Source organism: Chrysochloris asiatica, unplaced genomic scaffold (genome assembly GCF_000296735.1).
Source record: "Chrysochloris asiatica unplaced genomic scaffold, ChrAsi1.0 scaffold00007, whole genome shotgun sequence".
NCBI lineage: Eukaryota > Metazoa > Chordata > Mammalia > Afrosoricida > Chrysochloridae > Chrysochloris > Chrysochloris asiatica.
The window spans coordinates 6504310-6530706 of record NW_006408525.1 but is presented as its reverse complement, the minus strand read 5'-3'; the positions used below and the strand labels follow the sequence as shown (position 1 = coordinate 6530706).

General features: G+C 43.1%; 2 protein-coding genes across 2 annotated transcripts in view; both read left to right on the top strand.

Annotated features, from left to right (window-relative positions):
- The first annotated feature begins 9044 nt into the window (after positions 1–9044).
- PIGW (phosphatidylinositol glycan anchor biosynthesis, class W) lies at positions 9045–10556 on the top strand. Its single transcript, XM_006832349.1, has one exon. The coding sequence runs from the start codon at positions 9045–9047 to the stop codon at positions 10554–10556; it is 1512 nt and encodes a 503-aa protein (XP_006832412.1).
- An 8237-nt stretch (positions 10557–18793) lies between these two features.
- The window catches only part of GGNBP2 (gametogenetin binding protein 2), a 37297-nt gene continuing 29693 nt past the window's right edge, over positions 18794–26397 (top strand). Inside the window, exons 1-2 of the mRNA XM_006832348.1 lie at positions 18794–19005; positions 19500–19701. Of these exons, the coding sequence (XP_006832411.1) occupies positions 19609–19701 (93 nt within the window). The 5' untranslated portion in view covers positions 18794–19005; positions 19500–19608. The remainder of the gene's footprint in view (positions 19006–19499; positions 19702–26397) is intronic.

The following is a 26397-nucleotide window of genomic DNA, read 5'->3' as shown; positions in this document are numbered from 1 at the left end:
AGAAACTTCGAGAGTTCTTTCTGACACAACACTGTGATTCAACCAAAAAAGCAGTCTAATAGAGTGAGATTAAGAGTCTGAACTCAAAAGCTAGATTTATCACCTGGTTTTACCATTTATTGGGTGTATAAAGAGGTTAAGTTTCTTAACCTCTTTGGGCCTCAGTTTTCCTAATTTGTAAAATAGGAATGGCGATAGCACCTATTTATAGGCCCCTTAGGAGTCCTGGTGTAGGGGTGTGGGTTAATGTGTCAGACTGCAAAGCCGTTTGAACTGCAAGGTTGGCAGTTCAAGCTCACCAGCTGCTCCTTGGAAACCCTATACAGGGTCGCTATGGATCAGAACCGACTCTATGGCACTTGACAACAACAAACCAAAAACTACATTCATTACGGTCTAGTTGATTCCAACTTATATCGACCCTATCCAAGGTTGTAAAATTTTTATAGAAGCAGACTGCTTCACCTTTCTCCTTCACAGCAGCTGGTGGGTTCAAACCAAAGACCTTTTAGTTATCAGGTGAACACTTAACCACTGCACCACCAGGGCTCCTTGTATCTCTTATGTGATGTCACATCTCTGTCTGTTGGTTCCGACTCATAGCCACCCTATGTACAACCAAAGGAAACACTGCCTGGTCCTGGGCCCCCCCCCACATTGTTATGTTTGAGTCCATTATTGCAGTCCGTCTCCTTGGGGTTTTTCTCTTTCTCACCGATTCTCAATCAGGCATGATGTCATTCCAGAGACAGGGTCCTTCTGCTAACATGTCCAAAGTATAGAGATGCAGTTTTGCCATCTTGGCTTCTAAGGGGCGTCCTGGCTGTATTTCTTCCATGATTTGTTTGTTCTTGTGGCCGTCCATGGTACTTTTAGTATTCTTCTCCAAGACCATATTTTAAAATGCATTGATTCTCTGGTCCTCTTTACTCCTTGTCCAGCTTTCACATGCATGAGGTGACTGGAAATACCAGGACTGGGTCAGGTATACCTTAGTTCTCCCACTGACATTGCAGTATAGTGAATTACTTCACATGACTCTTCTACCCACCGTTGTAATTTCCACCAAACAATGATGAGTGTGGGTAAGAGGAGGTGGGAGAAGATGCTGACAGGACTGTATGATGCAGTTTGTTAGCAAGATGAATTATAATTATATAAAATGAGTCATCTCAGAAGCAGGAACGGGGGATCTTACTACCATCATGAAAGGAGCTCTGGTAGCATAGTGGTTGTGGTTGGTCTGCTAATCTCATGGTCAGCAGTTTAAAACTACCAGTGGTTCTGTGGGAGAAAGCTGAGGTTTTCTGCTTCCATAAGGATTTACAGCCACAGAAACTGGAAACTCTACACAGGGTAGCTATGAGTCAGGATCGACTCCATGGCATATCACCACTACCACCATCATGAAGAAGGAGCCAGGAGTGGAGCATGTCAAACCTCTTGATCCAGGAGACAGAGATGTGATATCAGAGGACTGGCAGCAGCAGAACCAAGTGTCAGAGCATGAGACAGAGCAGTGGATTTCCTGGTCAAAGGAGCAAGTACAGCTGAGTGACTTTGGGCAGGGGGCTTGCTCGCAGAGTGCGAGGAGCCAGGTTTGCTGACCTCCGGAGCTAGAGCCTGTGGAGTTCTGTCTCCTTGGAGCATTTATCAGCATACCTGAAAGAGTTTTGTAAGATTGTTGGAGCAGGGCAGAGGCCAAGAGGCTGCATGGCTGAAAGGCTAAAGGCTAGAGAGAGACCTGCTTGCAGGCATGCCTGGAAAGAGGCTATCCTGATAGGAAGAACTGTATCCTGAACATTTCGATCCTGCATCGTACGCTTTCCCAATAAACCCTGTAACTGTGAGCATGGTGTCTGAGTTCTGTGTGGCCATTGCCAGGAATCACTGAATCCAGCCACAGAGTGTTGTGGGAGGAGGCTTGGTGCCATTTTTTACAGACATCTTTGCTCTTTAACACTTTAAAGAAGTTTTTTGCAGATATACCCAATGCAATATGTCATTTGATTTCTTCACTGCTGCTTGTACTTCATAAACATACAGTATTGGAAATGGTACCTGGTGTATGCTTTAAAATTGTTAGCTATTGTTCCTTAAAAGGAGTCCTGGTGTGGCGCTGTGGGCTAATGCACTAGACTGTAAAGTTGATTTGAACCACAAGGTCGCCGGTTCAAGCTTACCAGCTGCTCCTTGGAAACCCTATACAGGGTTGCTATGGGTTGGAACTGACTGGATGGCACTTCACAATAGCAAATTCTTTAAAAAGTGGCTCCTACAATCCCTGGTGGTACAAACAGTTAGCGTTCATCTGGTAACCAAAAGGTTGGCGGTTCAAACCCACCTGGCAGTACAGTAAAGATTACAGCCAAGAAAACCGTTTGGAGCAGTTCTACTCTGTCACACCTGGGTCTCTCCAAAGTCACAAACCAACAACAGACGTAAAGTCGACAGCAAATAAAAGTGGCTGCCTAATCAGACAATCTATCAAAGGCCTGAACACTATGCATTCTCCTCGAGCCTACCACTCCACTTCTAGGATATGATTCACGTTGTAAAGGTCCTAAGATTGCTCAGTATATGTAGGATTGTTATTCATTGTAAGAAACTGAAATCCACAATGTCTAAAAAGTAGGTACAAAAAAAGTTAAAATACCTCTAAATGTTTTAAAAATATTTAGGAAAAAACTCTAGGATATTCTCTAACATGTTAGTTATCTCTAGGGGGTGTAATTATGGATAATTTTTACATCCTCTTTATCTGTGGTTTCCAAATTTCTTACAATGACTATGACCTTGGACAGGTCACTAACCTTCTGAGTCTTATTTTCAAAATGGGAATATAATAATATTATCAAATGTTGATCTTATTCCCAAATATTATTCCCCATCTTTCTCAAGGAGAAATTGTAAAGGTTAAACAACAATTCTATGTGTAAAACTCTGCTGCTGAGTGTCAGGCGCTTACTTGCCTCGGGTCCACTGGATCGGTATAGTGCAATGGATTCTCTTATATATGGTCTTTCTGGCCTCGGGTTTATAATTCTGCCAAAATGATTGGCTGGGCAATAATCTTGCAAGGCACTGATTAGTTTACAATGCAAACACAGTATTGAAAACCAACTACTAGGATTAAGGGACCTTGTGGGAATTGGCCAACAATTACTATGCAAATTGAGTGACTAGGGTCTACCAAGGGACTTGGTCAGATAGTGGTCTGGCTGGGAGAGCCATGCCTTGAAATTGAATAAAAGGGCCAATTCAAGGAGAGCCTGGAGTGGGGTTCATCCTTTGGACCAGGGATTCCTGCCCTGAGAACCACCTAAACTCAGGAAAGAGAGGACGGTAACACTGAAGATGGTGAGAAATGATGGTAAACACAGCAGAGCTCAGTGGCAAAGAAATGGTGGCAGCAGTCTGAATGGTGGGCACCAGGAGACCAGTGTGAGGCAGCTGCAGTGACATTGCTGGTCCTGGGGGTGAGAGAGCTGAGCACCTTCAGGCAGGAGGCAGAGTGGAGCAAAGAGATGTAACCCTTGTCCACGCAAGGCAGAGGCCAGAAAAAGGCCTGTTGGCTAGCATGGCCAAGAAGCTGAGCGGTGTCTTGCTAGGAAGCTTATCCTGATTGAAGAACTGTCTCCTGTTATTTCCACGTGGATCCCAATCTCAACTTGTAGCCTGTTACTTCCTATACACCACATAACGGTGAGTATGGTAGGTGAGTTGTGTGGTCGTTATAAGGACTTCTAGAACTCAGCTGAGAAATCGAGTGTGGTGGGGAGGACAGCTGCTGTCAGAAGTGCTGATAAAACTGGAGAATGGGGGGCTGTCTGACCTCTTCCCTAAAGCAGTTGGCTTTTTGCTCATCTTGATTCTCATCCCTCCTCCTGAAGACAGGCCCTGGTGCTAGATTACACAGGTATGATTCAAACCCTCGTAAAGTCTACACAGGCTCACTTAACAGTACTCTACTGCACGGCCTTGACAGTAGGGCCCATTTTCAACATCAGCCTTAGTTAGCTAAGTATCTGACATTTAATAAAAATTCAGCAAATATCTATAGGCATTCTACCTGGGCCAGGATCCTTTTTAAGGATAAAATAGGTATGAGATGGAGTGATTTGGAATCCCACAGTCCTGGCAGGATGACAGCCTTTCCAGAGGTCAGAAATAAAGGCAAGTTTCAGGTCCCAATAGCAGTAACCTCCAGGCACCCCACGATCCCTTCATCAGAACCCTCCATCTCCCACAGTTCCCGTTCAGGCTGACCTGTGTGAATGGGCTGTTTTATTTTCCTTTTCCCACCTGACTAACTCCTTTTTTTTCTAAGGCTCAGCTTTAAGGAACACCTCCTCTTAGAAACTCCAGGCTTCTACTGTGCCTCAACAATTCAAGCCGTCAGGGACCATCTCCCAGGGCTCCCTCCTGGGTTCAGATTTGTACCTAAGCATTCCTTTGCCCACCCCACCTTACACACCTTAGGAAAAACTAAAAACAACAGGAGAGATTAAAATTGGATATGAGGAAGAGTTTCTGGAAAGGGTGTGACTATTGCGGGCAGGAGATAGACAGTCGCTTTCCTGAGATGATTGCCTTAGTCACCCTTCAGGTCCAAAAATGAACTCATTTCTGTAGCTCAATTTTCAGCTAAATTTGTCTATAAGGGGAACAACATCACTGGGGAGGGCCACATTCCTTAGAATAATCAACCATTTGAGATCAAAAGAACAGTATTTACCCAAGGACAAAGTTAAGAAGGCAGGAAAGATTAGGAAAGGAAGAATGAAAACAGGAAACAGAGGGAGGAAGTGGGATAAGTGATATTCCACAGTGGGGGTTGCAGTAAATGACAGGAAACAAAATGTATATGAAGTGTTGGGTGGAAAACTGATGTGCTCTGTAAACCTTCACCAAATTCACAATAAGACTGAGGTTTTACCTTCTGGAGCATCCTGCTTCAGTGTTGTTCACCAGGGGTCTGGGATGCAGGCTCGAGGACTGCTATTCACCTGGTCATGGAGCATGGGTCCAGTCACAGGCTTAGTTCTGAGACAAGTCCTTGGAGCCTGTGGCATGAAAGAGAAGACAATGGCCATACACAGGTAAGGGTTTCTCCAAGGTGACTCACTCTCGCTCCTCCCACCAAGCAGGAGAAACTGTCCTGGGAACAGAGACATCTTCTGCCCTATCCTCTCTGCTAGACTGACGTACTAAAGTTTCTTACAATTGGCAGGGAGGGCCAGCTGGAGTCAGTTCCTGATGCTCCAGGAAAGCAGTTGTGTGGGCGGGGAAACCAGAGCTCAGCCACTAACCTTGGGTAAGTCACATCACTTCCCTGGACCACCTTGGTTGTTCACCTTTACAATGGGAGAGTAAAATCTACCTCAGAGGGAGCCGTTCTGAAAGTAGGTGAGGTCATGCTTAGAAAACACTGCACCAAGTTTAGGGTGTGTGCTGTTAGTACTACTAAAGTCTGATAATCCATTAGGGAGGATAATCAGGTGGGACAATCCAATCAACTACGAGATGAGGATTTCACAGGAGGAGAAGGTGTCTGAGAGACCACTTATTATGAGGTTGGGTCTTGAACAATTTCTAAAGGACTGTAAGTAACCCTCAGCTCCTGATGTGGTACTGTAGGATCAGAGCTGGTCTGTGAACCATAAAGTTGGCAGTTCAAACCCACCAGCTGTTCCTTGGAAACCCTATGAGCCAGAACCAACTCGCTGTGAGTTGCAATTGACTCGACAGCACTTAACAATATAAGTAACCCTCAGACTTGGAGTTTTCCAGGCAAGAAATGATAAGGATGAAAGATGTCTATACTGGCAAACATTTTCTTAGGGCTCTGAGTACAGAGATGGGGACTTTCAAGGACAGGAGGAAAAAGACAACGCAGGCATCAGGACTGTGTTGGACACATTCACCCTGGATTATGATTAGATCAAGTCTGAGGGCAGCCATACAGAGAATTCCAGAGACTCAAGCAGAACAAAGCTCAGCTGGGAGCTCCTTCTAAGACAGAATCCCAAACCCACAAGCCCCTAGCCTAATTACTAGAACTCTCCATGCCCTATACAGTTTCCTCATCTGTGAAATATAACAATGCCCAGATCTCCCAGTGCTGAGTTAAGTATTAAATGGGATATCCACCCATTGGCATTTAGTGCATTCTGACTTACAGAGACCCTACAAAACAGAGTGGGATTGTTCCCTAGGATTTCCTGGACCGTCAATCTTTATGGGAGCCAACAGTCTCATCTTTCTCCCACTAAATGGAAAACTACCTATAAAAATACTACGCCAATATTAGCTATTATGATGGAATGTCAGCTCCCAGTCTGAAGCAAGTCAGTTAAAAGTGGTTTTCTCCAGTTCTCCTAGCTCCTGCTCCACCATAAACTTGGTGGCTAAAACCCCATAGTGGCTGGGTGGATTCCAACTCGTAGCGATGCAATTGGACAGAGCAGAACTGCTCCATAGGGCTTCCTAAATTGTAATCTTTACCGAGGAAGACGCGCTGTGGCTCCGCAGGATAAGTACTAGACTGCTTAACCACAAAGTCCGCGCTTCACTTTAGCTGCTCTTGCGGGAGAAAGATGAGGCTCTCTGCTCTCGCAAGGATTTACAAGCCTAGGAAACTATACAGGGCCACTCACTGAGTCAGAATCGACTTGATGGCATTTAACAATCTTTATGGAAGCAGACTGCCACATCTTCATCCTTCGGAGCAGCTGGTGGGTTGGAACCACCGGCTTTTTAAGCTCGCAGCCCAGCGCTTTAACCACTGCTTCAAGAGTCAAGAATTTCTGGAAAGGGTGTGACTATTGCGGGCAGGAGAGAGACAGTAATGAGAAGGTGAAATAACCAGTCAAGGCAAGCAGCAACCTGATCACCAGCTCCTCCTCTTCCCCAGGCTGTTTCTGTTCTCAGGGCAGTGGGAGGGCTGACTAGGAGAGGAGCTGGGGACGGGGCGGGAATCGGGGACTCCCCATCAGGGCAAGGTGCCCGCCATGCCCAGGACTGGGATGCCGCTCCGGAAGCACCTGACACGGGAAGACTATGTCCTTCCCAGAAAGGTGGACATGACCCCAGCCAAGGGCGCAAGTGCCCTGACGCCTCCCGGGGCCAGTCGCTCCGTCCCGGGTCCCCGTAATCCCGAAGAGGAAAGGGCTTCAGGACCACCCTGCCAGCGGGGACCCTCCCGTCTGCCTGGACCGCCCCCTGCCGGCAAAATGGAAAGGTAGAAGGGGTGACTGAAAAGTCTTGGGTTTAGGCAGGGGCTCCCAGCTGGAGCTGGGTCACCTCCTTGGATACAAGAGGAACAAAAAGAAAAGAGAAAGGGCTCTTTGGAAACGGGACTGGGAGATGTCCCTTTCTTTCATCCTCAGCTTTCTCAGCAAACCCGTGTCCCTTTGCTCCTTTAGGGTCGAGAAGGGCTTCGGATCTGGGCTAAAGGTGGCACTCACCGGTCCCACGACCCGAGCTAACACGCGTGCGTCCCCCGCCCGGCCCGTCTGGGAGGGCGGGAGCCCGGCGAAAGGCGGCGGGAAGAGCCTGGGGCGGGAGCAGAACGGGAGGAGGGAAAGCCGGGACCGTCAGCTCGCACCCTGCCGGCTAGTACCCAGGCCCAGAGGTCGGGGGCTGGCCGACTCCTCCCCCGGGGCGGGGCTGCACACGCGGCCGCACGTGGCCCGCCTAGGACTCCTGGCTCCCGGCGGGGGAGCTCACACTAGGACTAACTGTTGAGATGCTAGGGTGAAAGAAATGTGACGGTAAGGCGGGCCTCCCGTGTTCCTGGGGCAGAGGCGCGGGAAGCAGGGTTTCCTGGGTTTCCGGGCCAGGGATTGGGTTCTTTTGGTAGCCGACTCAGTGGCCGAATCTTTCTTCAGGTCTTCGGACTCCATCACGCTGACGGAGCCACACCTTATGGGTCTGAGGGACAGTTGTAAGGCGACGTGCCTTTTGCATTCCTGGACACCCCTCTGACAAACTAAACCATGACCACGATCCGAAAGGATCTGGGTTAGACGACCCCAGATTATAGAAAGATGAGTGCCGGAGGGCAGTGGGAAACAAGCGCCACCATCAGCCGGCCAGCAGGGGGCGTGCGCGCAATCTGAGGCCCGGAAGAGCGGGTTGCGCGGGCCGGAAGGGTAGCCTTTCTGGAGGAGGAAGCGGCTTGCTCCGGCGTTAATCTGCTGGTGCAGTTTGAGCCGGGCGGCCCTGCCCAGGTAAGGGACCTGTTGCTAGGGGCAGCCGGGACCATCAGGAACGTGTCGCGTTGTAAGGACTGGGTGCAGCTGGGGCGGAAGTGTGTCAGAAAAGACTCATTTATTCAGGATCTCTCCCAACCCCCCCACCCCCCGCAGTTCGGATTGGTTTGTTACGGTGACGTATTGTTGGTGGGCCCAGATCTCTTATAGTGCGCTCATTCGTTTGACCAGTGGTGTTCTGGGCTTTGTGCCACCTTTCAGGTTTTGGTTTGGGATGGCCGTTGTGTTGTACCATAGTCAGTAGATTCAGAGAGGGTCTGAATAGAAAACACCCAAGAGTACGCATAGCTACCTACACACGCTGAATTTGATTTAAAGCTATTAGTTCGGTGTACTCAATTTTCATTTAAAAATCTTAGGGACGTAGCCTCTGAGCTGTAATAGAAATGCTTGTCTGGCTGTGCTGCCATTTTCAGGGTTTGTATCTCATTCAGTTTTTTGTGAGTCTGCCTCCTACTGAGAATAACTAAAGCTCCTTAGGTCGTATTTAAGATGAGCTTTTAAACTAATAATTTCCAACGTGTTAGGACATCCCGGATCCGAATGCGTCATTCAGCTTCTTCCCAGAAGCCTTGGGAAGGAAATTACAAGTTCTGCAGCTGATTTGAAATCCCTTGAAGCTATCAACAGAAAACAGTTATTAGAGAGCCTAAAGTTCTGCTTTGCAACTAGGATTAAGAGTAAAACCAAGACAGGCCAATTTCACAAAAACATTGGTTTCCATAAATCCATTCCTTTGCTATTTTGTTTTCACAGGAAGAAAAAAATATGGCTCACAAGCAGATGAAGGAAGATTTTGTCAGGAATCTCAATGGAACCACTGCCCTGGAAATCATCCAGAGCCTGTGCTTGCCTGCCCCCTGTGTCCTGTGCAGGGGGCTGCTAACTATTCTTGTCCAACACTTCTGTTCTTCATATACCTGGAGAATTCAATTCTTCATTGACTTTGTTGTCCTGATAGTTCCCCTGGTGGCCTCGTTCACCATCTTGTCTTCATTCCTCCTCCTTGAGCAGTTCACTGTAATTATCTTTGGGACAGGACTGGCCTATCAAATATACTGCAGGAGAACCTGCTATGCCAGAGTGCCTGTGCAGAATATCTATGAAAAATTCTTGAAAATCCGTCTAGAAGCAGAGTACATTCCAGCCATCACCTGTTTCCGGGTAATTAACAGTGTGCTTACTGCTATTGCTATTTTGGCTGTGGACTTCCCACTTTTTCCCAGACGATTTGCTAAAACGGAGCTCTATGGGACAGGAACAATGGATTTGGGAGTAGGAGGCTTTGTTTTTGGGTCTGCAATGGTTTGTACAGAGGTTAAAAGAAAATCTAACATGCAGGGATTTGGGTTTTATCAATTTACAAAGTCATTGTACTCTGTTTGGCCATTAGTTTTCCTAGGAATAGGGCGACTAGCCATTATAAAATACATAGGCTATCAGGAACATTTGACTGAATATGGAGTTCATTGGAACTTTTTTTTTACCATAGCAATTGTGAAATTGATAACATCACTGCTTTTGATTATTTTCCCCCTAAATAAATCTTGGATTGTGGCCATCAGCATTACTACATTGTACCAGCTAGCTCTTGACTTTACCCCACTAAAGAGGTTAATTTTGTATGGCACTGATGGTAGAGATACAAGGGTTGGTTTGTTAAATGCCAACCGAGAAGGGATCATCTCTGTTTTTGGGTATTTGGCAATATATATGGCTGGTGTACAAACAGGGTCATATCTGTTTAAAAACAGATCACATATCAAAGATTGGATCAAAGTATTGTGTTGGCTTCTATTGATAGGTATTAGCCTTTTCATATGTCTTTACATAGTTCAGACAAATATAGAAGCAGTATCTCGGAGAATGGCCAATTTAGCCTTTTGTGTCTGGATAGTTGCTACTAGCCTCATTTTTCTTAGTACTTTTTTAATTGGTGACCTCATTCTGACTTTTGCCAAATTTCTATTTAAAGGGACTCTAGTACCATGTTCTTGGAAACTTAGCCAGTCACCTACTACAACTAGAAAGCATGCAGACTCTGTAGTCCCTGAAGCTGAAAAAAAGAGAGCCAGTCTTTGTTTAATCACAGCTATCAACAGAAACCAGTTATTTTTTTTCTTGCTGTCAAATATAACAACTGGCTTGATCAACCTGATGGTAGATACATTACACAGCAGTACTTTGTGGACCTTATGTGTGCTGTATCTTTACATGCTTATCAACTGTTTAATTACATTTGTGCTGTATTTGCAAGATAAGACTATAAAATTTTGGTGATTGATATGGGTAGAATTCATCTGTACTTGGACAGTATTTTAATGGAGAGTATTAAATATGAAAAAAAATGTGCTTTTGGCAATCTACCGTAATTTATTACAAAATAAGTTCCAACCCTTCTCTGTAACAAAGTTGATATATACTATTTTAATGTATCTCACCACTATAAGCCAAACCAAAAGAGAGGAAACAAAGTTTGTAATTTGTTACAATGTTTATTATTTCAAAGAAACTTACAACTTGAAGGTTAGTATTAGGATTTTTACTTATCATGTTATACCATTTTGAATTTTTAAATCTTAAATACAGGGTCGCTATGAGTCAGAACCCACTCAGTGGCACATAATCACCATTCTGTATTTTTAAATGGTATGTATAGCTTTTTTATGTTTTACTTAGATTTGGGCTTAAGTTTACAGAGCAACATTTCCTACACATTTTGATTCATGACATTCATTGCAATCCCCACAATTCAGCGCATTCTTCTGATACCTGTTTCTTTTGTCCTTCCGTATTTCTTGCTGCCTTCTGAAGTTGGTTCTTGTTAAGTGCGGTGGAGTCTGTTTCCACTCATAGTGACCCTGTAGAGTTTCTGAGGAGTGACTGGTAGGTTTGAATTGCTGACCATGCAGTTAGCAGTCCAGTGCTTATCGTACACCACCACACCAGGACTCCTTATAAGCTTTCTCGGGCAATGTTGCCCTTTGATCACATATACTTGCTTAGTCTAGACTTATAAAGGTACCAATAACACCTCTTTATAAACCAAGGAGGTGTTACTGGTACCTTTGTAAGTCTATTGTTTCGCTGAACGTTGACCAACAGAAGTGGTGTGAAGTGTGACCAAGGGCCACTCTTTGGGATTCTACCAGTGTTAGACCATAAGCCTGATTTTTAATGATTGAGTTCTGTTCCACCTTTTTCTCCCACTCAGTCCGGGACCTCCCGTTGTGATCCCTTTCACAGTGATTGTCAGTGGTAGTAAGGTACACCTAGTTCTCAGATCATGGAGGTTGGGCTTCCAGTGCTTCATTAGTTCTCTGGAATAATCATTTCCATGTGTCTACATTTCTTGACTCTACTCTGCATGAGGAGAGAACAATAGTTGCACCTTAGGTGGCCACATGGTAGGTATTAAAGAAGAAAAAAATGTATAAATTGGGTGAAGGCTTGCAGAGGAATTCAGCTTTCCATTCAACAGTCCATACACAGTTTCATGTCATTGATTGCAGTCCCCACAGAGTAACATCACTTAGCCCACTTTTTCTGTGCTTCCCATTCCAGTCTTCCTTTTCTAACCATTCTGAACTGTCCTTGGGTAAATGCTTCCCTTTTGATCTCAAATGGTTGATTATTCTAAGGTATGGGAAGCTCACTAGTGTTACTGTTCTCCTTATAGACCTGTCTATTGTTGGAATGGAGTCCTTGGTGTGGCGTATGGGTTAATGTGCTAGGCTGCAAGGTTGTTTGAACTGGAAGGTAGGTGGTTCAAGCTCACTAACCACTCCTCAGAAACCCTATATAGGGTTGCTATGAGTTGAAACTGACTCAACAGCACTTAACAACATTGAAAATGAACCGTGGGCGTGGGTTCATATCTATACCTGAAGGGTGACTAAGGACCATAGTTTTAGGGTTTATATATGTTTCTTTTATAATAAAGTTTATATTTAAATATGTCAATATGACTTTTGACCTTTATTGCTCAACTTTAATAGAGCCTAAGTATTTGAAATTGATTGTTAAGTACCATGGAGTTGGTTCCGGCTCTTAATGTATCAAGTATGAGGTGCTAGGGATAAAAGAAAAAAGAGTCTTTGTCCTCAAGGAGCTTACATATTAACTTGTAGTCATTTTTCCTTTAAAAAGAAAAAAAAAATCTAAGTGGGGAAAATGAATCTATTTTTCACATATCAACACCTCCCACATCAGCTTATGAAAAAGGAAATTAAATTCACAGATGCTCAGATTTGGACCAATGCAGTTATTTAAATCATACTCCGCTGTAGATTTTACTACCATGTGAAATAACGTGGCTGTCACATCACGGATCAAGCCTATCCCCTCAGTACACAGGGTTGATAGGGACAGGCAACTTAGACATTGATTAACAAAAAATGGGAGGACTATAAAGGCACGAAGTAGCTGGCTTACAAGTTTTCAAGAATGTGCGCAATTTCGGAGTAAGGGGATAGGGTAGGATCCCCAATGAATAGTTTTCTTCTTGTCTATATGGGTCTGGTGAAAGGGAATGGGGTAGGATGTGGATACGATTCTTTTGAATCAATAGTAATTTTTATCATGACTAATTGCAATGGTCTCAACTGTAAAGGTAGAAGATGTGTAACAAAAAGGGGGGGAGTAGTTAGAATCTTTCATTCCAGGTACAGAGAACCTTAGGACCATCAAGCCAGGAGAGCTGGAGTAGAGTGAGATCTTGACCAGAAAAGCAATGATACCAGAGATGGCAGCAGAGATGATCGCACAGAGAGAGCAGCGGAGGACTCTAGACCTATGGAAAGAGAAAGGCTATGCACCAGTAAACAGGAGGCTGGCTTGCAAAATGTGCCCTTTAAACAAATACATATTTTCTGTGTGTTTGTGTACATTGAAAAAAAAAAAAAAAAAAAGGGACTAGCGGCAAATACTGTTAACTGATGGTGTATGGAGGGGAATGTAATCATTGCAATGAAACAAAATTCAGTTGGTTGACTACAAAACTAATGTTCTGCCCTATAAACTATCACACAATAAAAGGTTTAAAACAATGTAATAACATGGGTATGGTATTTGACAGCAAAAAGGGACTCATCAGGTTTAAAATCAGGAAAGGTGTGCATCAAGGTTGTATTCTTTCACCATGATTTATTCAATCTGTATGCTTAGCAAGTAACCTGAGAAACTGGATTATATGAAGACTAGGCATCAGGATTAGAGGAAGATTCATTAACAACCTGCAATATGCAGTTGCTATAATCTTGCTTACTGAAATCAAAAAGGACCTAAAACACTTAGTGATGAAGATCAAAGACCACAGCTTTCAGAATGGGTTGCACCTTAATGTAAAGAAAACATCTTCACTCATGGACCAAAAAATAACATCATGATAAATGAAAAGACTGAAGTTGTCAAAGACTTCATTTGCTTGAATCCACCATCAACATTCACAGAAGCAGTCAGTCAATAGGCTTCTTTAAAGTGTTCAAAAGCAAAGATGTCAGTTTGAGGACTATGGTATGCCTGGCCTAAGTCATGGTATTTACAATAGCTTCATTGGACAGTGAATAAGGAAGACCTGAAGAACTGACAAATTCAAGTTATAGTGTTGGAGTATTATAAATGCCATGGACTGCTAGAATAAACCTGTGTTGTAAGTACAGCCAGAATGCTTAGAAGCCAGAATTGTGAGACTTCATCTCTCATACTTTGGACATATCAGGAGGGATGTCTCGAAGGTCATTATACTAAATAAAGTGGAGGAGAAGGTACATATTATAATCTTACATTTAACGATCAGAAAGTCCTGCCCCCCGCCACGATGATGTTAAGTTTATTAGGGAAGTTGCCTTCTAGTCAATACTAACAGCGATGCTGTATGGGGTTTCCAAGCAGTAGCTGGTGGATTTGAACCAGACCTTGCAGTCAGAAGTCCAGCGTTTATCCTACAACGCCACATTGCTAAGTCAGTGAAAAAAGGAATACTCCCAAAGAGATGGCTGGGCACAGTGGCAGCAGCAATGGGCTCAAGTTTAACAATTATGAGGACGGCGCAGGACCAGGTAGCGTTTATTCTGTTGTGCCTAATGTCGCCAAGAGTTGGAACCAACTCCATGGCACCTAGCAACAATAATGGTATTAGAAACATAAGGTGTTTTAATAAACTGCCAATTTTTGAGAACATTAGAGTTAGGAAGAACAGTACCTTACCTAGGACTTACCTACTTTAGAAATGACTTTAATATACAATTATAAAGTGTGCACGTAATCCTGGTATGGTGCTATAGGAAAAGTACTGGACTGCTAAACTCAAAGTTTGTGGTTCAAACCCACCAGCAGCTCTTCAGAAACCCTATATAGGAAACCCTATTCAAGGGCACTTAAACAAAAATTGGGCATATCTACCACACTACGGCCAAAGATGACAACCAGTTTTACTTTGAGCATCAGTGTTCAATGTTGTTGTGTGCCACCGAGTTGGTTCCAACTCATAGGGATCTTGTGTAGGGTTTCCAAGAGCAGCTGATGGGTTTGAACTGATGAGCATGCAATTACCGGTCTATTGCTTATCCTACAGCATCAGTATTCTATGTTATATTGTTGTTAAATGCTGTCAAGTTGGTCGTGACTCATAGCAACCCCGTATAGGGTTTCTGAGGAGTAGCTGATTTGTTTGAAATGCCAACCTTGTGATCCAGTGCCACACCAGGACTCCCAAAGTTATGTAAGTTGTACAAAAACATACTTTGCTTCCTCGGTGTTCATGTATAGTCTATGAAGATTAAATATAGTATGAGTTACATTGGTGTTCATTTCTTTTAAGATTAGGTAGCATGAGGAATATTGTTTTTTTTTTTTAATTTTGGAGGCTGGGTAGAAGTAAGGAGTTAGGGTTAGGACTATGGCTAGGTTTAGACAAGGCCTACGACTTCATTTAAAGTTAGGTGAGAGATTCGTCTTCCAGATTACTGATTTGGCCTTCCATTAATTTAATTCTACTTTGCCCTTTCAGTGTATTATCTATTTCTAAAATCTTAGTTATTTCTAAAGCCTTAGTGTTAATCTTCAAGGAGCTCTGGTAGCGTAGTGGTTATGAATCAGGCTGCAAATGGCAAGGTCAGCAGTTCAAAACTACCAGCTGCTCCACAGAGAAAGATGAGGCTTTCTGCTCCCATAAAGATTTACAGCCTTGGAAACACTGTACAGGGTCACTATGGGTAGGAACCGACTCGACGGCACTCAACAACAAGTGTTAATCTTCTGACTTTGTGATTGCTGTTTTTATATAGTTTCTAATTTTTTGTTTATTTTGACAGTTTGTTCTTTTGGAGTCCTGACTTGGGGCTGTGGGTTAATGTGCTGGACTGCAAAGTTGGTTTGAACCATAAGGTCAGCAGCTCAAGTTCACCAGTCGCTCCAAGGAAACCCTATACAGGGTCACTATGGGTTGGAACTGATTTGATGACATTTAACAGCAACAACAACTACATATTTTGGTCGATTGTTTGAGGCACTCTGTCTTGTTTCTCCATATAATCTGAAATTGTGTTTTTTCCTTGACATTGTGATACTGAATTTATTTATAACTGATGATTCCATGTTGGTGTATTCTCAGGCACTCACCACCTGTCTTCTGGTGAATGTGATAGAGACTGGAAGGAAGTCTGAATACACTTCTCAGTTTGCTATTTGTATAGCTTGGTTCAGGACAGAGGCTGCTGTGCAGGAGTGGGTAGCACTGGTCACACCCTGGCTATCAGGAAGGCAAGAGAGCAAGAGAGGACTTCCCCCCTTGTCTCCCACCTGCACCATGGCCCTGTGCTCACAGGTAACTGTATCGGCAGCTACTTGGAAAAGCTCAAGATGGTCAAGGCACTCCACACAGCTGGTAGCCCGCCTGTTTTTCTTCTTTTGCTGCTCCTGTTCAGCGTCCTCTGTGATCACTCAGTCCACCTCTCTGTCTTATCTTCTGAGGCTCAGCGTTCAAGGACCATCATCTGTACCTATATTTCACTTGTTCTATGTCTTTGTTGTAGAGGGCTTCTCTACAACACTGGGAAGCTAAAAACAAAAAACAAAGAACCAAAAACAAATGAATGGTATGTGGCTGATAATTTATCATACCTCCATCACTCAAACTGTCCATTACTAGATACCAACAAAATGTTTTCTGCTGTTGTCATCTCTCCTGGCCTTTCAAAAACTTTCACTTTTCCCTTAACAATAACAATATCAAAATTAAAAATAGGTGAAAACTAGCTTTTTATGCAGCAATCACTTATTTTGTTAGAGAGAAACTCTCTAAAGGCAGATACTTCTCATCTTAAACTGCATCCAACAATACTGGAATATTTGCTGCAGAACTACTGGTTATAATTGAAGACAGACTAGAAGTGAAAGTGCTCCCAAACTGGGAAGATACATAGTGAAAGTTTCTTAACATTGTTTTGCAATGAAGTCATTTTATAAACATCTGTCATTGTGAATAGTGATTATATCATAGTTGTAGCACCCAGGCAAAGGCTATGCAGACAGGATGCCGCTTTTTCCATGAGAAATAACTCATTGACCAAGTCACTCACCTTTTAAGCTGAACAAGTTATTTATTGAATGCCTATATCTGAAAGGAGTGGTGGTGACACAGCAGTTAAATGTTCAGCTGCTAAAGGTTGATAGTTCAAAACCACCCAGTGGTTCTACGGGAAAAAGATCTACAGATCTGTTTCTGTCTTACGGGGTTGCTATGAGTCAGAATTGACTCGAAGGCGTCCAACAATAATATGCAAAATACTGTACAAAATACTAAAGCATCAAGTCAAAATGGGGAAAATTAAGTAATCGCAAATGATGAAAATTATCGTGGTCTCTTCATGTTAATATATTTTACATCTGGATTTGAATGCCTTTTAAAAATTTAAATCCTCAGAGTGAATATTCTCTTCTTTGCTAGTATCCATTTTGTGTTCAGCAATGAGTTATTAAAACTATGAGCTTTTCATTGTCAATGCTCTTTACCAACCATAATTCTAAGGAAGTTTAAAAGGCATAATGTAGGCAGTACATTGATATTATCTTTATACTGGTCTGTGAACCACAAGGTCAGCAGATCAAGTCCACCAGCTACTCTTTGGATGAGAAATGTGGCTTTTTGTTCCCATAGAGTTTTACAGGCTCAGAATTCCTATACAGGGTTCGCTGAGTTGGGACTGACTCGATGGCACTTAACAAAGCAACATCTTTATAAGAGCACCTCTAGACTTTAAAAGTCAACATGTATCTCCGTCCCGTCCCCCCAAGTCCATATGTACATCAAATATAAGGTTCTCTATAAATGTTCCAATTGGGGCTCTGTAGTCTAACCAGACAGATGCTGCATGCACATTCTGTAGATCTAGTGGACTTAAACTCATGAGCAGAGTCTTCCTACTCTCCTAACACGGCCCCAAATCAATCACACCTCTGGGGCTGAACAATGGTTCTTCTAGTTTATTATGTCACCTATACTAACAGTGACCACACAATGTCATAGTCAGCATGGCTAAAACTTTGGGGTTTCTTGTTGTAAATTAAGACTTCACGTGATGACCGAAATACATTTCAAAGGTCAGTATCAGAGCTCTAGCCTATCCTCCCAGGAAAGATGGATTTGTCCTTAGGGTTAGTTATAGGGCAGTAGATAGATTTAAGACTTTCAAAACTTTCAAAGGCTTCCCAACTATTTTGGCGTTACACGGGGTTTCCAAAGCCTTCACGGTAGAAACCGAGTAAACGGTGGTGGACAGTGTAGAGGACTGTCTTAGCAGAAGCTCGGCTCCGGAGGAGATGACCAGAGGGAAGGGTCTTTGGCCAGTACCTGCACTTGCCCAAGGGAATCACTGACCTGAGTCTCAGTTCCTAAATTAATATTAGCTTTTAGTTCCTTTGGCCACGGCACATACATAAACCACTCTCCATACAATGGACGGCAGGTTCCCATCGGTCAGCTCTCAAATACTTGCTCGGTGGGATGCAGCCGAAGCAGTTGCACTGGGCAGCAGTTATGCGGCTGACTCCAGGTGAATGAGGGCATGAGGGTTACACAGAAGGCCTTCGCCTCCAATGTTCCCGCCGTGGAACACGGATTGAGGCATCAGGAACCTGGAAGCTGAGCTCAGAGTTTGTCTCTTACCCGTCAGATGCTCGCCATCCGCGCTCACGGATCTCGAAGGGCTCAGATCCTCTCAAGGCCCCGACCCTGAGGTTCGGTTCCCTTTGCCCACTGGCCCTCGGAGTATTTCCCAGCCCCGCGCGGCGAGACACTGAGATTTAGTCTACTCACTCTTCCTAACAGCCCGACCTCGGGTAATATTTAAGTAGCTGGATTGAGTAAAGGGTGCGGGTCACCAGCTCCGGACTGCTAGGATAAGGACCCCCCCGCCCCTGCCTCTAGGGTTTCGAAAGCGGAAACGAGTGAGCATCGAGCCCGAGTCTCGCGAGAGGAGGCGGGGCTCCTCCCGGCATTCTCGGCTCCTCCCTGCCCCACCCTCCCCACGTCCCGCGCCCTCCCTCCCCCACTCCCCGTGGCGCGAGCGGCTGACTGAGCCTGGAGAGGAAACGGCATTCGGAGCCGCGCTCCCGCCCAGACCGGCCCTGACGCGGGCCTCGTCAGCCGGTAACGGGAAGCAGAGGTGGGGGTCAGGGAGGAGACCACGAACCGGTGAAGGTCAGGACTGAGAGGCCTCCTCCGATAAGGGTGAGGAAAGGGTCGGAGGGCCCCTTAGGCCTCCGCAGAGCTGAGGCGGGGTCGACCCCTCCCAGGGGCGGGGTCGCGCTGGGCGACTGCGGGCCTGGGGACTGATTGGGCGGGGAATGGGGAAGAGGGGGTCTGCTGTGGGCTGAGGGCGCCCAGCGGCCAGAAGCGGGGAGTGGGTTGTGATACTGAAGCCCGGGCGGGATCTTGGGGCCGGGACTCCAGTGACGGACTGGGGTAGCCCCCAGGCCGACGGGGTCCCTTCCGCCTCGCCTTTGGACCCAGACTGGAGGCCGGCGAGGGGGTTGGGGAGGGAGAGCGGCGCGAGGGGGCGGGACCCGGCGCTGCTCGGCGCTAATTGGCTGAGCGCGTGTGGAATCGGGTGATGGGAAACGCCGCCCGGCTCTCCCGTCCCCTCCGGCACCGCTCCCTCCCCTCGGTGGCGAATGTGCTGCGCGGCGGCGGGTGCTTACGCTCGCGGGGTTTGGCTGTTGCAGGCAGGAGCTGGGAGGAGGCGGCAGCGGCCGGAGCAGCAGCGGCGGCAGCGTCAGCGGCAGCAGCAGCTGGGAGGAGGTGGTGACGGTGGCAACGGCAGCGTCGGCGACGATGGCGCGACTGGTGGCGGTGTGCAGGGACGGGGAGGAGTTGTTCCCCTTCGAGCGGAGGCAGATTCCCCTCTACATCGACGACACCCTGACGGTGAGCGGGCCGGGCTTGCAGTTCCCCTGGCAGCTGCTCCCCTCCTCCCCTCCCCCAGGCCGAGCGCTGCGCACTGGGGCAGAGTGTGTTGTAACTCCTAGGCGAGGCCTGCGCTCCAGCAGGCCCCACAAACTCGCCTTTGCAATGGGGCGCTCGGTAACCTCTGCGGGCCAAAAGCCTAGCGCCCCGGGCGCACTTTGAGCCCATCTCCCCGTGTTGCCTTCCCTTAGGGACCCTCCCGCCTTGACCCTCACCCGACGCTGCTCTGGCCCTAGCACGCGCCCTGGAGAGGCTTTGGAGAATTTGGGGCCTACAAGGGCCCTTCCAGAAACCACCTACCCTCCGGGAGGCTGCCTTATCTGGCAGTGTCGCAGCTGCACTGCTATCTGTCTCTTTTAGATTTCAGCATTACAGCTCTCACTACCGAAGGTTAATTACTGAGGCCAGAGGGACAGGCACTGGAAGAGTAAAGATTCCATTAGAAAGATCAGATTGGGTCGTAAATAGGCATGTATTGACTCGTCCCTTACAACTCTTTGAAATGAAGGTATAGCTAGGCCATGACTCTTCAAAATGGGCTTTCTTGGCATTCGTGATCATTAATACTTTATAGATAGCCCTCTATCACTCCCCTCTCCTTTTTCTTTTTTTTTAAGTAAGGAAGCCAAAATATTGGATGTGTAAGTACTGTAAAAGCTGATTGCTCATCTTGGGTGTCAGGACCAAGTTCTGGGTAGTTTTCCTCTAGAGTTCCTGGTTGTACAGTAGTATGGACCCTCTTACCCTGTGTTGCTGTACTATTTCCTTTAAAAGGAAATGGCAGAAATGTTAACTGAATCTGAACAGGAAATAAAGGGTGCAGTTGTTTGCCACTATTTCTTGAGAAATTAAATGAACCTATTCTGAATATCTATCTTTTGAAATCTTTATTTTTGATAATGTTGAAGGTTTAGATTACACATAATACCTTTTGGCAAGTTGTAGATGAATCTTTTCATTTTGCCATCTTTGATTTTATGCCATTCAGAGGCATTTGATTTTTGTTCCTGATATAGATGGATATTTTGTATTGCAAATATCTACTGAAGATTTTTCAACTTTTAAGTAAAATGCAAGTCATTGTAGAGATGTCACTCCTTGCATTTCTATTTGCACTCTCAAGACTTTGATTGTAAGAAGGGTTAATTGTAGAAGAAGGTTTGATTGTACAAAGTTGGAAGTGTTGAATGTGAATGGCTTGATTTATTAGAACTATTGATTTGAAAGCATCTATAATTATAAATGCCCAGTGTTTTTTTTTTTTAAATCATGGAAAAGATAGAATAGTTTTACCTGGCAAAAGTAATTTTTTGATGCTGCATTCACAATTACTTGCATGTATCTCTTGTATGTATCCTGGTGTGGCACTGTAGAATCAGCACTGGACTGTGACCCACAAGGTCGGCAGTTCAAACCCATCAGCTGCACCTCAGAAACCCTGTAGAGGGTTGCGATGAGTTAGAGAAGGCACTTAACAACATCTCCTGTTATGATTTGTGCACAAAAACTACAACGGATTTGCATTTTAGATAGTTTAAAATAAAACAAACTAGGACTCTGATCAAATTACATGATGCATTTCTTAATTTCAAAATTTCTGATATGAGTTTGTTGATATTTAAAACACATAATTTGATATCAACCTTTTAGGTTTATTTTCCTATAATGGATTTTAAGTTAAAAAAAAAATCCTGTGGATTTTGGATATAAGATTTCTATTTGAGTGTGTATTACTAAAGATTTGATTATTTACAAAATTTTAAGAGGCTTAGTGATTCTTCGTATACATTCGGGGAATAGCCAACTTTTTGAGTGTTCTTTTTTTTTTTTAATTCTGTCTACAGTGTTAATTTGCAAAATTTTCCACAGAAAAAGGTATAATCTTGCACTGTGATTAAATAATGCTCTTATCTCTTGAGACAAATTCAACTTGGTTGAATTCTGTTTAAATGTAATGTGGATTTGTGACCAAGGCTGATAAAATTTGGGCTTGCTTAATTTAAATATTTCAAAGTAGCATTTTATTTAGGAAAAGGTGCAGTTTTTCTTTGCTTTGGAGTGAGTTTTTAATTGCTAGAGAAGGAGTGGAACATTTTGGGCTTTTTTCTTGAGACTATATAGTTATTTAATTCAGGTTTGTGAAAATTCTTGTCAAGATTGTACCATAGGAAAAAGTTATTTCTGGACCATTCTTCCTAGTATTAATTAAAAGAAAAATGCAAAGCAAAACACTTGGGAAAGAGGGAGCGAGGGGGAAAGAGGACTTAGAAAGAGGATGCGCAGTTTTCTTCTCTTCACTTATCCATTGATGGTTTGGTGTGTGCCTAAAGTTAACATTTGGTTTGCGTGAGAAGAAATAGATCTTTTATTTCAAGTTGTGTTAGAATCTTTGCAGCTTAATGTTATAGTCTAGTTATAATGTTATGCTACAATCTAGTTATAATGTTTACAATCAGTTACAAATGTTTATTGTTTTAGTAACAGCTAAACCTCTCATTTTAAACTGATGGTTTTATTTGGATTTGAGAAATGAAATTAAGATGCTCCTTTTTAACATGACATGTTACATTCAAGTTTAAAAGACTCATGGTAGTTTACTTGTTTTTAAATACTTGAGCACAGTATTGATGTAAGTTTATTTGGGAAAAATATCCCAAATGAGTAAGCTTATGGAATATTTAGGAAAATAGCATGCTGTGTGGGTAACTTGCTGTTTATTGTTATTAGAATTACTAGTGGTTGGACAGACTACAGATTTTATTTTTAGAGATTCTTGACAAAGTAGAATTTTTTAGTAGATTTTTTTTAAAGCGACATAATAGAGTAAAAATATATTCTCCATATGAAATAATTCATGCTAAATAAACCACAGAACAAATTCTACTTCCCATAGATAGCTGAGGCATTTGGTGTCATTTCAGTCTAAGACACAGATACAGACACAAGAGTTGAGCTTGCTACATTGTCTGCAGTATCATTTTGTATTCTTTCTTTAACTGAATATATTTATAAGAATATTTTTCTTTGTCAGTCTTAAAACTTTTATAATGGCTGTGTAATAGTCTCTTTTATGATATTTCATAATGTAGTCATTATTAAACATTAAATATTTTTCTGTTCTTATGCATTGTTGTTGTTAAGTATTGTCAAGTGGGTTCCAACTCATAGCAACCTGGTATGGGGTTTCTTAGGAGCAACTGCTAGGTTTAAACTGCCAACTTTGTGGTTTGCAGTCCAGTGCTTATTCGACAGTGTCATATAATTTGTTGTTGTTAAGTGCCGTCAAGTTGGTTCCGACCCACAGCGACCATGCATAAGGTTTCCAAAGAGTGACTGGTGAGCTTGAACTGCTGACCTTGCGGTTCAAGCCCACTTTGCAGTCCAGCACATTAACCCACAGTGCCACACTATGTTGTTGTTGTTAAGTACTGTGGAGTCAGTTCTGACTCATAGTGACCCTGTACAGGGTTTCCTAGGCTGTAAATCTTTATGGGAGCAGAAAGCCTCATCTTTCTCTCGTGGAACAGCTGGTAGTTTCGAACTGCCGACCTTGGGGTTAGCAGCCTGATTCATAACCACTATGCTACCAGGTATAAATAATGAATAAACGTTTGCATTTTGTAATTTCTTCTTAGACTCCTCTAAGTTGAATTTGATTTTATAATAACTGTTAGGACATACATTATTTTTGTACCATTCTGCTTTAATCTATATCTGAGTGGACTAGAAAGTCTGGTAATTTTTCACTGAGACTAAAAAATAATAAATGGTAGCATATCTACTTGAAAGCTAGGTGTTTCGTATGTGTTAAAAGTTTGGCATTTGACAGTATATCTTTCAGCGCTTGATTTAATATTTCATGTTACCAAGGGTGGTAGATGTGAGGGTTGAAAAAGTATATGAATAAAAACTACATTGAAAATGATCTTGATACACAAACCTGATAAAGTTGGTTAGAACTTGTGAGAATGTAATAAAAACATTATTTGTGGTTAGGAGAAACCAGGACAGATACTTTAGAGTGAAAGTGGGTAATGGATTTAATAAACTTCATAAAGCAGTAATTGTAGTACAATGACTAGTTCTATTTTTGGCTAGCTTTGGATAGGCCACTGCATCGTGAAGCCGAGCACTAATGATTCTTCTGTAAAGCCACACCTGAACTACTTTACAGGACTGACTTCCTTCAGGTAACCTAGAATCTGAAGATTAAGTCATGTCATGGAAGTGATTTAAAGAACGGAAGACAGTGCTGCTGTGGTTCTACAAAAAAGTGTACTTGTGAAAGCCCACACAGAAAAAAGTAGACTGTTTTAAATGCACAGAAGAAAAATACACATAGGGACAATTGCTGACCTTGACACTAATTTAGTATATGGGTTTTTTCTGTGTGGGCTTTTCATGTGGGTCTTTTTCTGGTTACCTATCCATATAATTAAGGAGCTCTGGTAGCGTAGTGGTTACGAATCGGGCTGCAAACCGTAAGGTCAGCGGTTCGAAACTACCAGCCACTCCGCGGGAGAAAGATGAGGCTTTCTACTCCCGTAAAGATTTACACCCTCGGAAACCCTGCACAGGGTCGCTATGGGTCGGAACCGACTCGATGGCACTTAACAACAACAACAATCCATATAATTATACTGTCATTTAAGAAATGTAAGGTGAGCTGGTAGGGGACTCATATAGGTTAGATATATTTCACATATACACAGTCAGAATTTGGGATTTCCCCTATGAACCATGTAGTAAAGACTTTGGTTTGGGTAAATAAGGACCATTGTTTGAATGTTTTCTTAAATTGATTGCTTTGGTCCTGAAATAGCATAAGTAATTCTTTTTTAAAAAACTTTTTATGTTGTCATTTGATTTTGGTGGTGAAATACAGTGCCTCTTTGTATCAAGTAAAGGAATTGCAGTCAGGAGTAGGTTTGGAGTGACCATGGGTGTTCTAATGAGTTACATGTCTCTCAAAGTTTATTTTGCACCATTTTTATGACTTGACAGTTGAATGTTGGTTTCTTAAACTCAGTGGTGCATCAAAAAAAAACAACACAATGTGAGTTAATTGTGTTATTTAATATTCTTTTATCAGTTTTCTGTACTGATATACCAGAATCACTAAATTTTTATTGTTTAAATTTGAACATACTCTGATAACTGAAATAAAATGGGTGATAGGGATCATTTACCTGTTTAACCCATTTATTTCAGTCACCAAATCATTTAGAGTATTAATGATTTATGACCTCAGTTTTACTTTTATACTATTGATAAGATTAATATATGAAAGCTTAGAACAATGTCTAATATATACAAAGTTGCATAGTGTCTTTCATAAAAAGGCAGTGAGAGGGAAAGGCAGAAACAAGATAACAGGGTTGGTTAACCTGAAAATTGAATAGTTGATCCCTGAAAGTGAGATTTGGGCCTGCAGCCTATATATTTGGAGGAAGAACCTTCTAGAACACTAAAAGCTATTAGGGTAGAAGCATGTTTCTGTGTGTGGGATTATGAGTATAGAATGAAGCGGGGCACTCCAATTTTCCCCCCTAACAATTCGTTGTATACTCTTGAGTTGATTTTGACTTAAGTTGTTTTAGGTGCTGTTAAGGTGGTTCCATGACTCATAGCAACCCTATGTATGGTATAGCAATGAGATATTACCTGGTTCTGCACCATTCTCATAATCATTGCTGTTTGAGTTCGTTATTGCAACTACTGTCTATCTGGTTGAGTATATTCCTGTTTTTTGATGGCCACCTACTTTTTCCAAGCATGATGTCTTCCATGAACTGTTTCCTCTTAACAACTTGTTCAAAGTACATGAGATGGAAGTTTTGCCATCCTTGCTTCTTAAGAACTCTCTAGCTATACTCCTAAGGCAGATTTGGTCTTCTGCAGTCCATGATATATACAATATTCTTTGCCAACACCATAATTCAAATGCATTTCAACTCATTCCTACTGCCATTGAATCGATTGAGTTTCTGGGTGACTCTGTATAGAGTATGAACCTGCCTCATAGGGTTTTCTAGGGTGTGAACTTTACCGGAGTAGATTGCCAGGTCTTTTCTCCTGTGGAGTCTTTGAGTGGGTTTGAACTACTTATCTTTTAGTTTGCTGAGGTTGTTATGTGCCGTGGAGTTGGTTCCGACTTATAGTGACACTGTACAAGGTTTCGGAGCCTGTAAATCTTTGCGGGAAAAGAAAGCCTCATCTTTCTCCCATGAAACAGCTTGTAGTTTAGAACTGCTGACTGAGATTAGCAGCCCAATTCGTAACCACTAAGCTGTAGAATAGTAAATTTGTGGAAAGATAGGAAGCAAAAGCAAAAGTCCTCCTCATTACCTAAAGATAGCCACATCAAATACATACTCTTTTTCTATGCAATAAAAAGTGCACATAAACACATATTTGAATTGTATGTGCAGTTTTTGGGTTTGTGAAATAGGAAGAAGCTTTAGAACGTGGGTGGGAAATTTTTGTTACCTTTTAATTATATTTTTCCATGAACTTTTTGAAGCCTCATGTACAGAGGTGAGTAAAAAATTATTCTTACCCTGGCTGTAGAACATCATATTTCAATATAATCTTGCATTTCAAAATACTCTTTTGTCCATCTCTCAACAAGCTTCTTTCATATTCCTTACTAACAGT

What these genes read in the sequence shown, in the direction of transcription:
- PIGW (XM_006832349.1), top strand. Translation starts at nt 9,045, where the DNA reads ATGGCTCACAAGCAGATGAAGGAAGATTTTGTCAGGAATCTCAATGGA.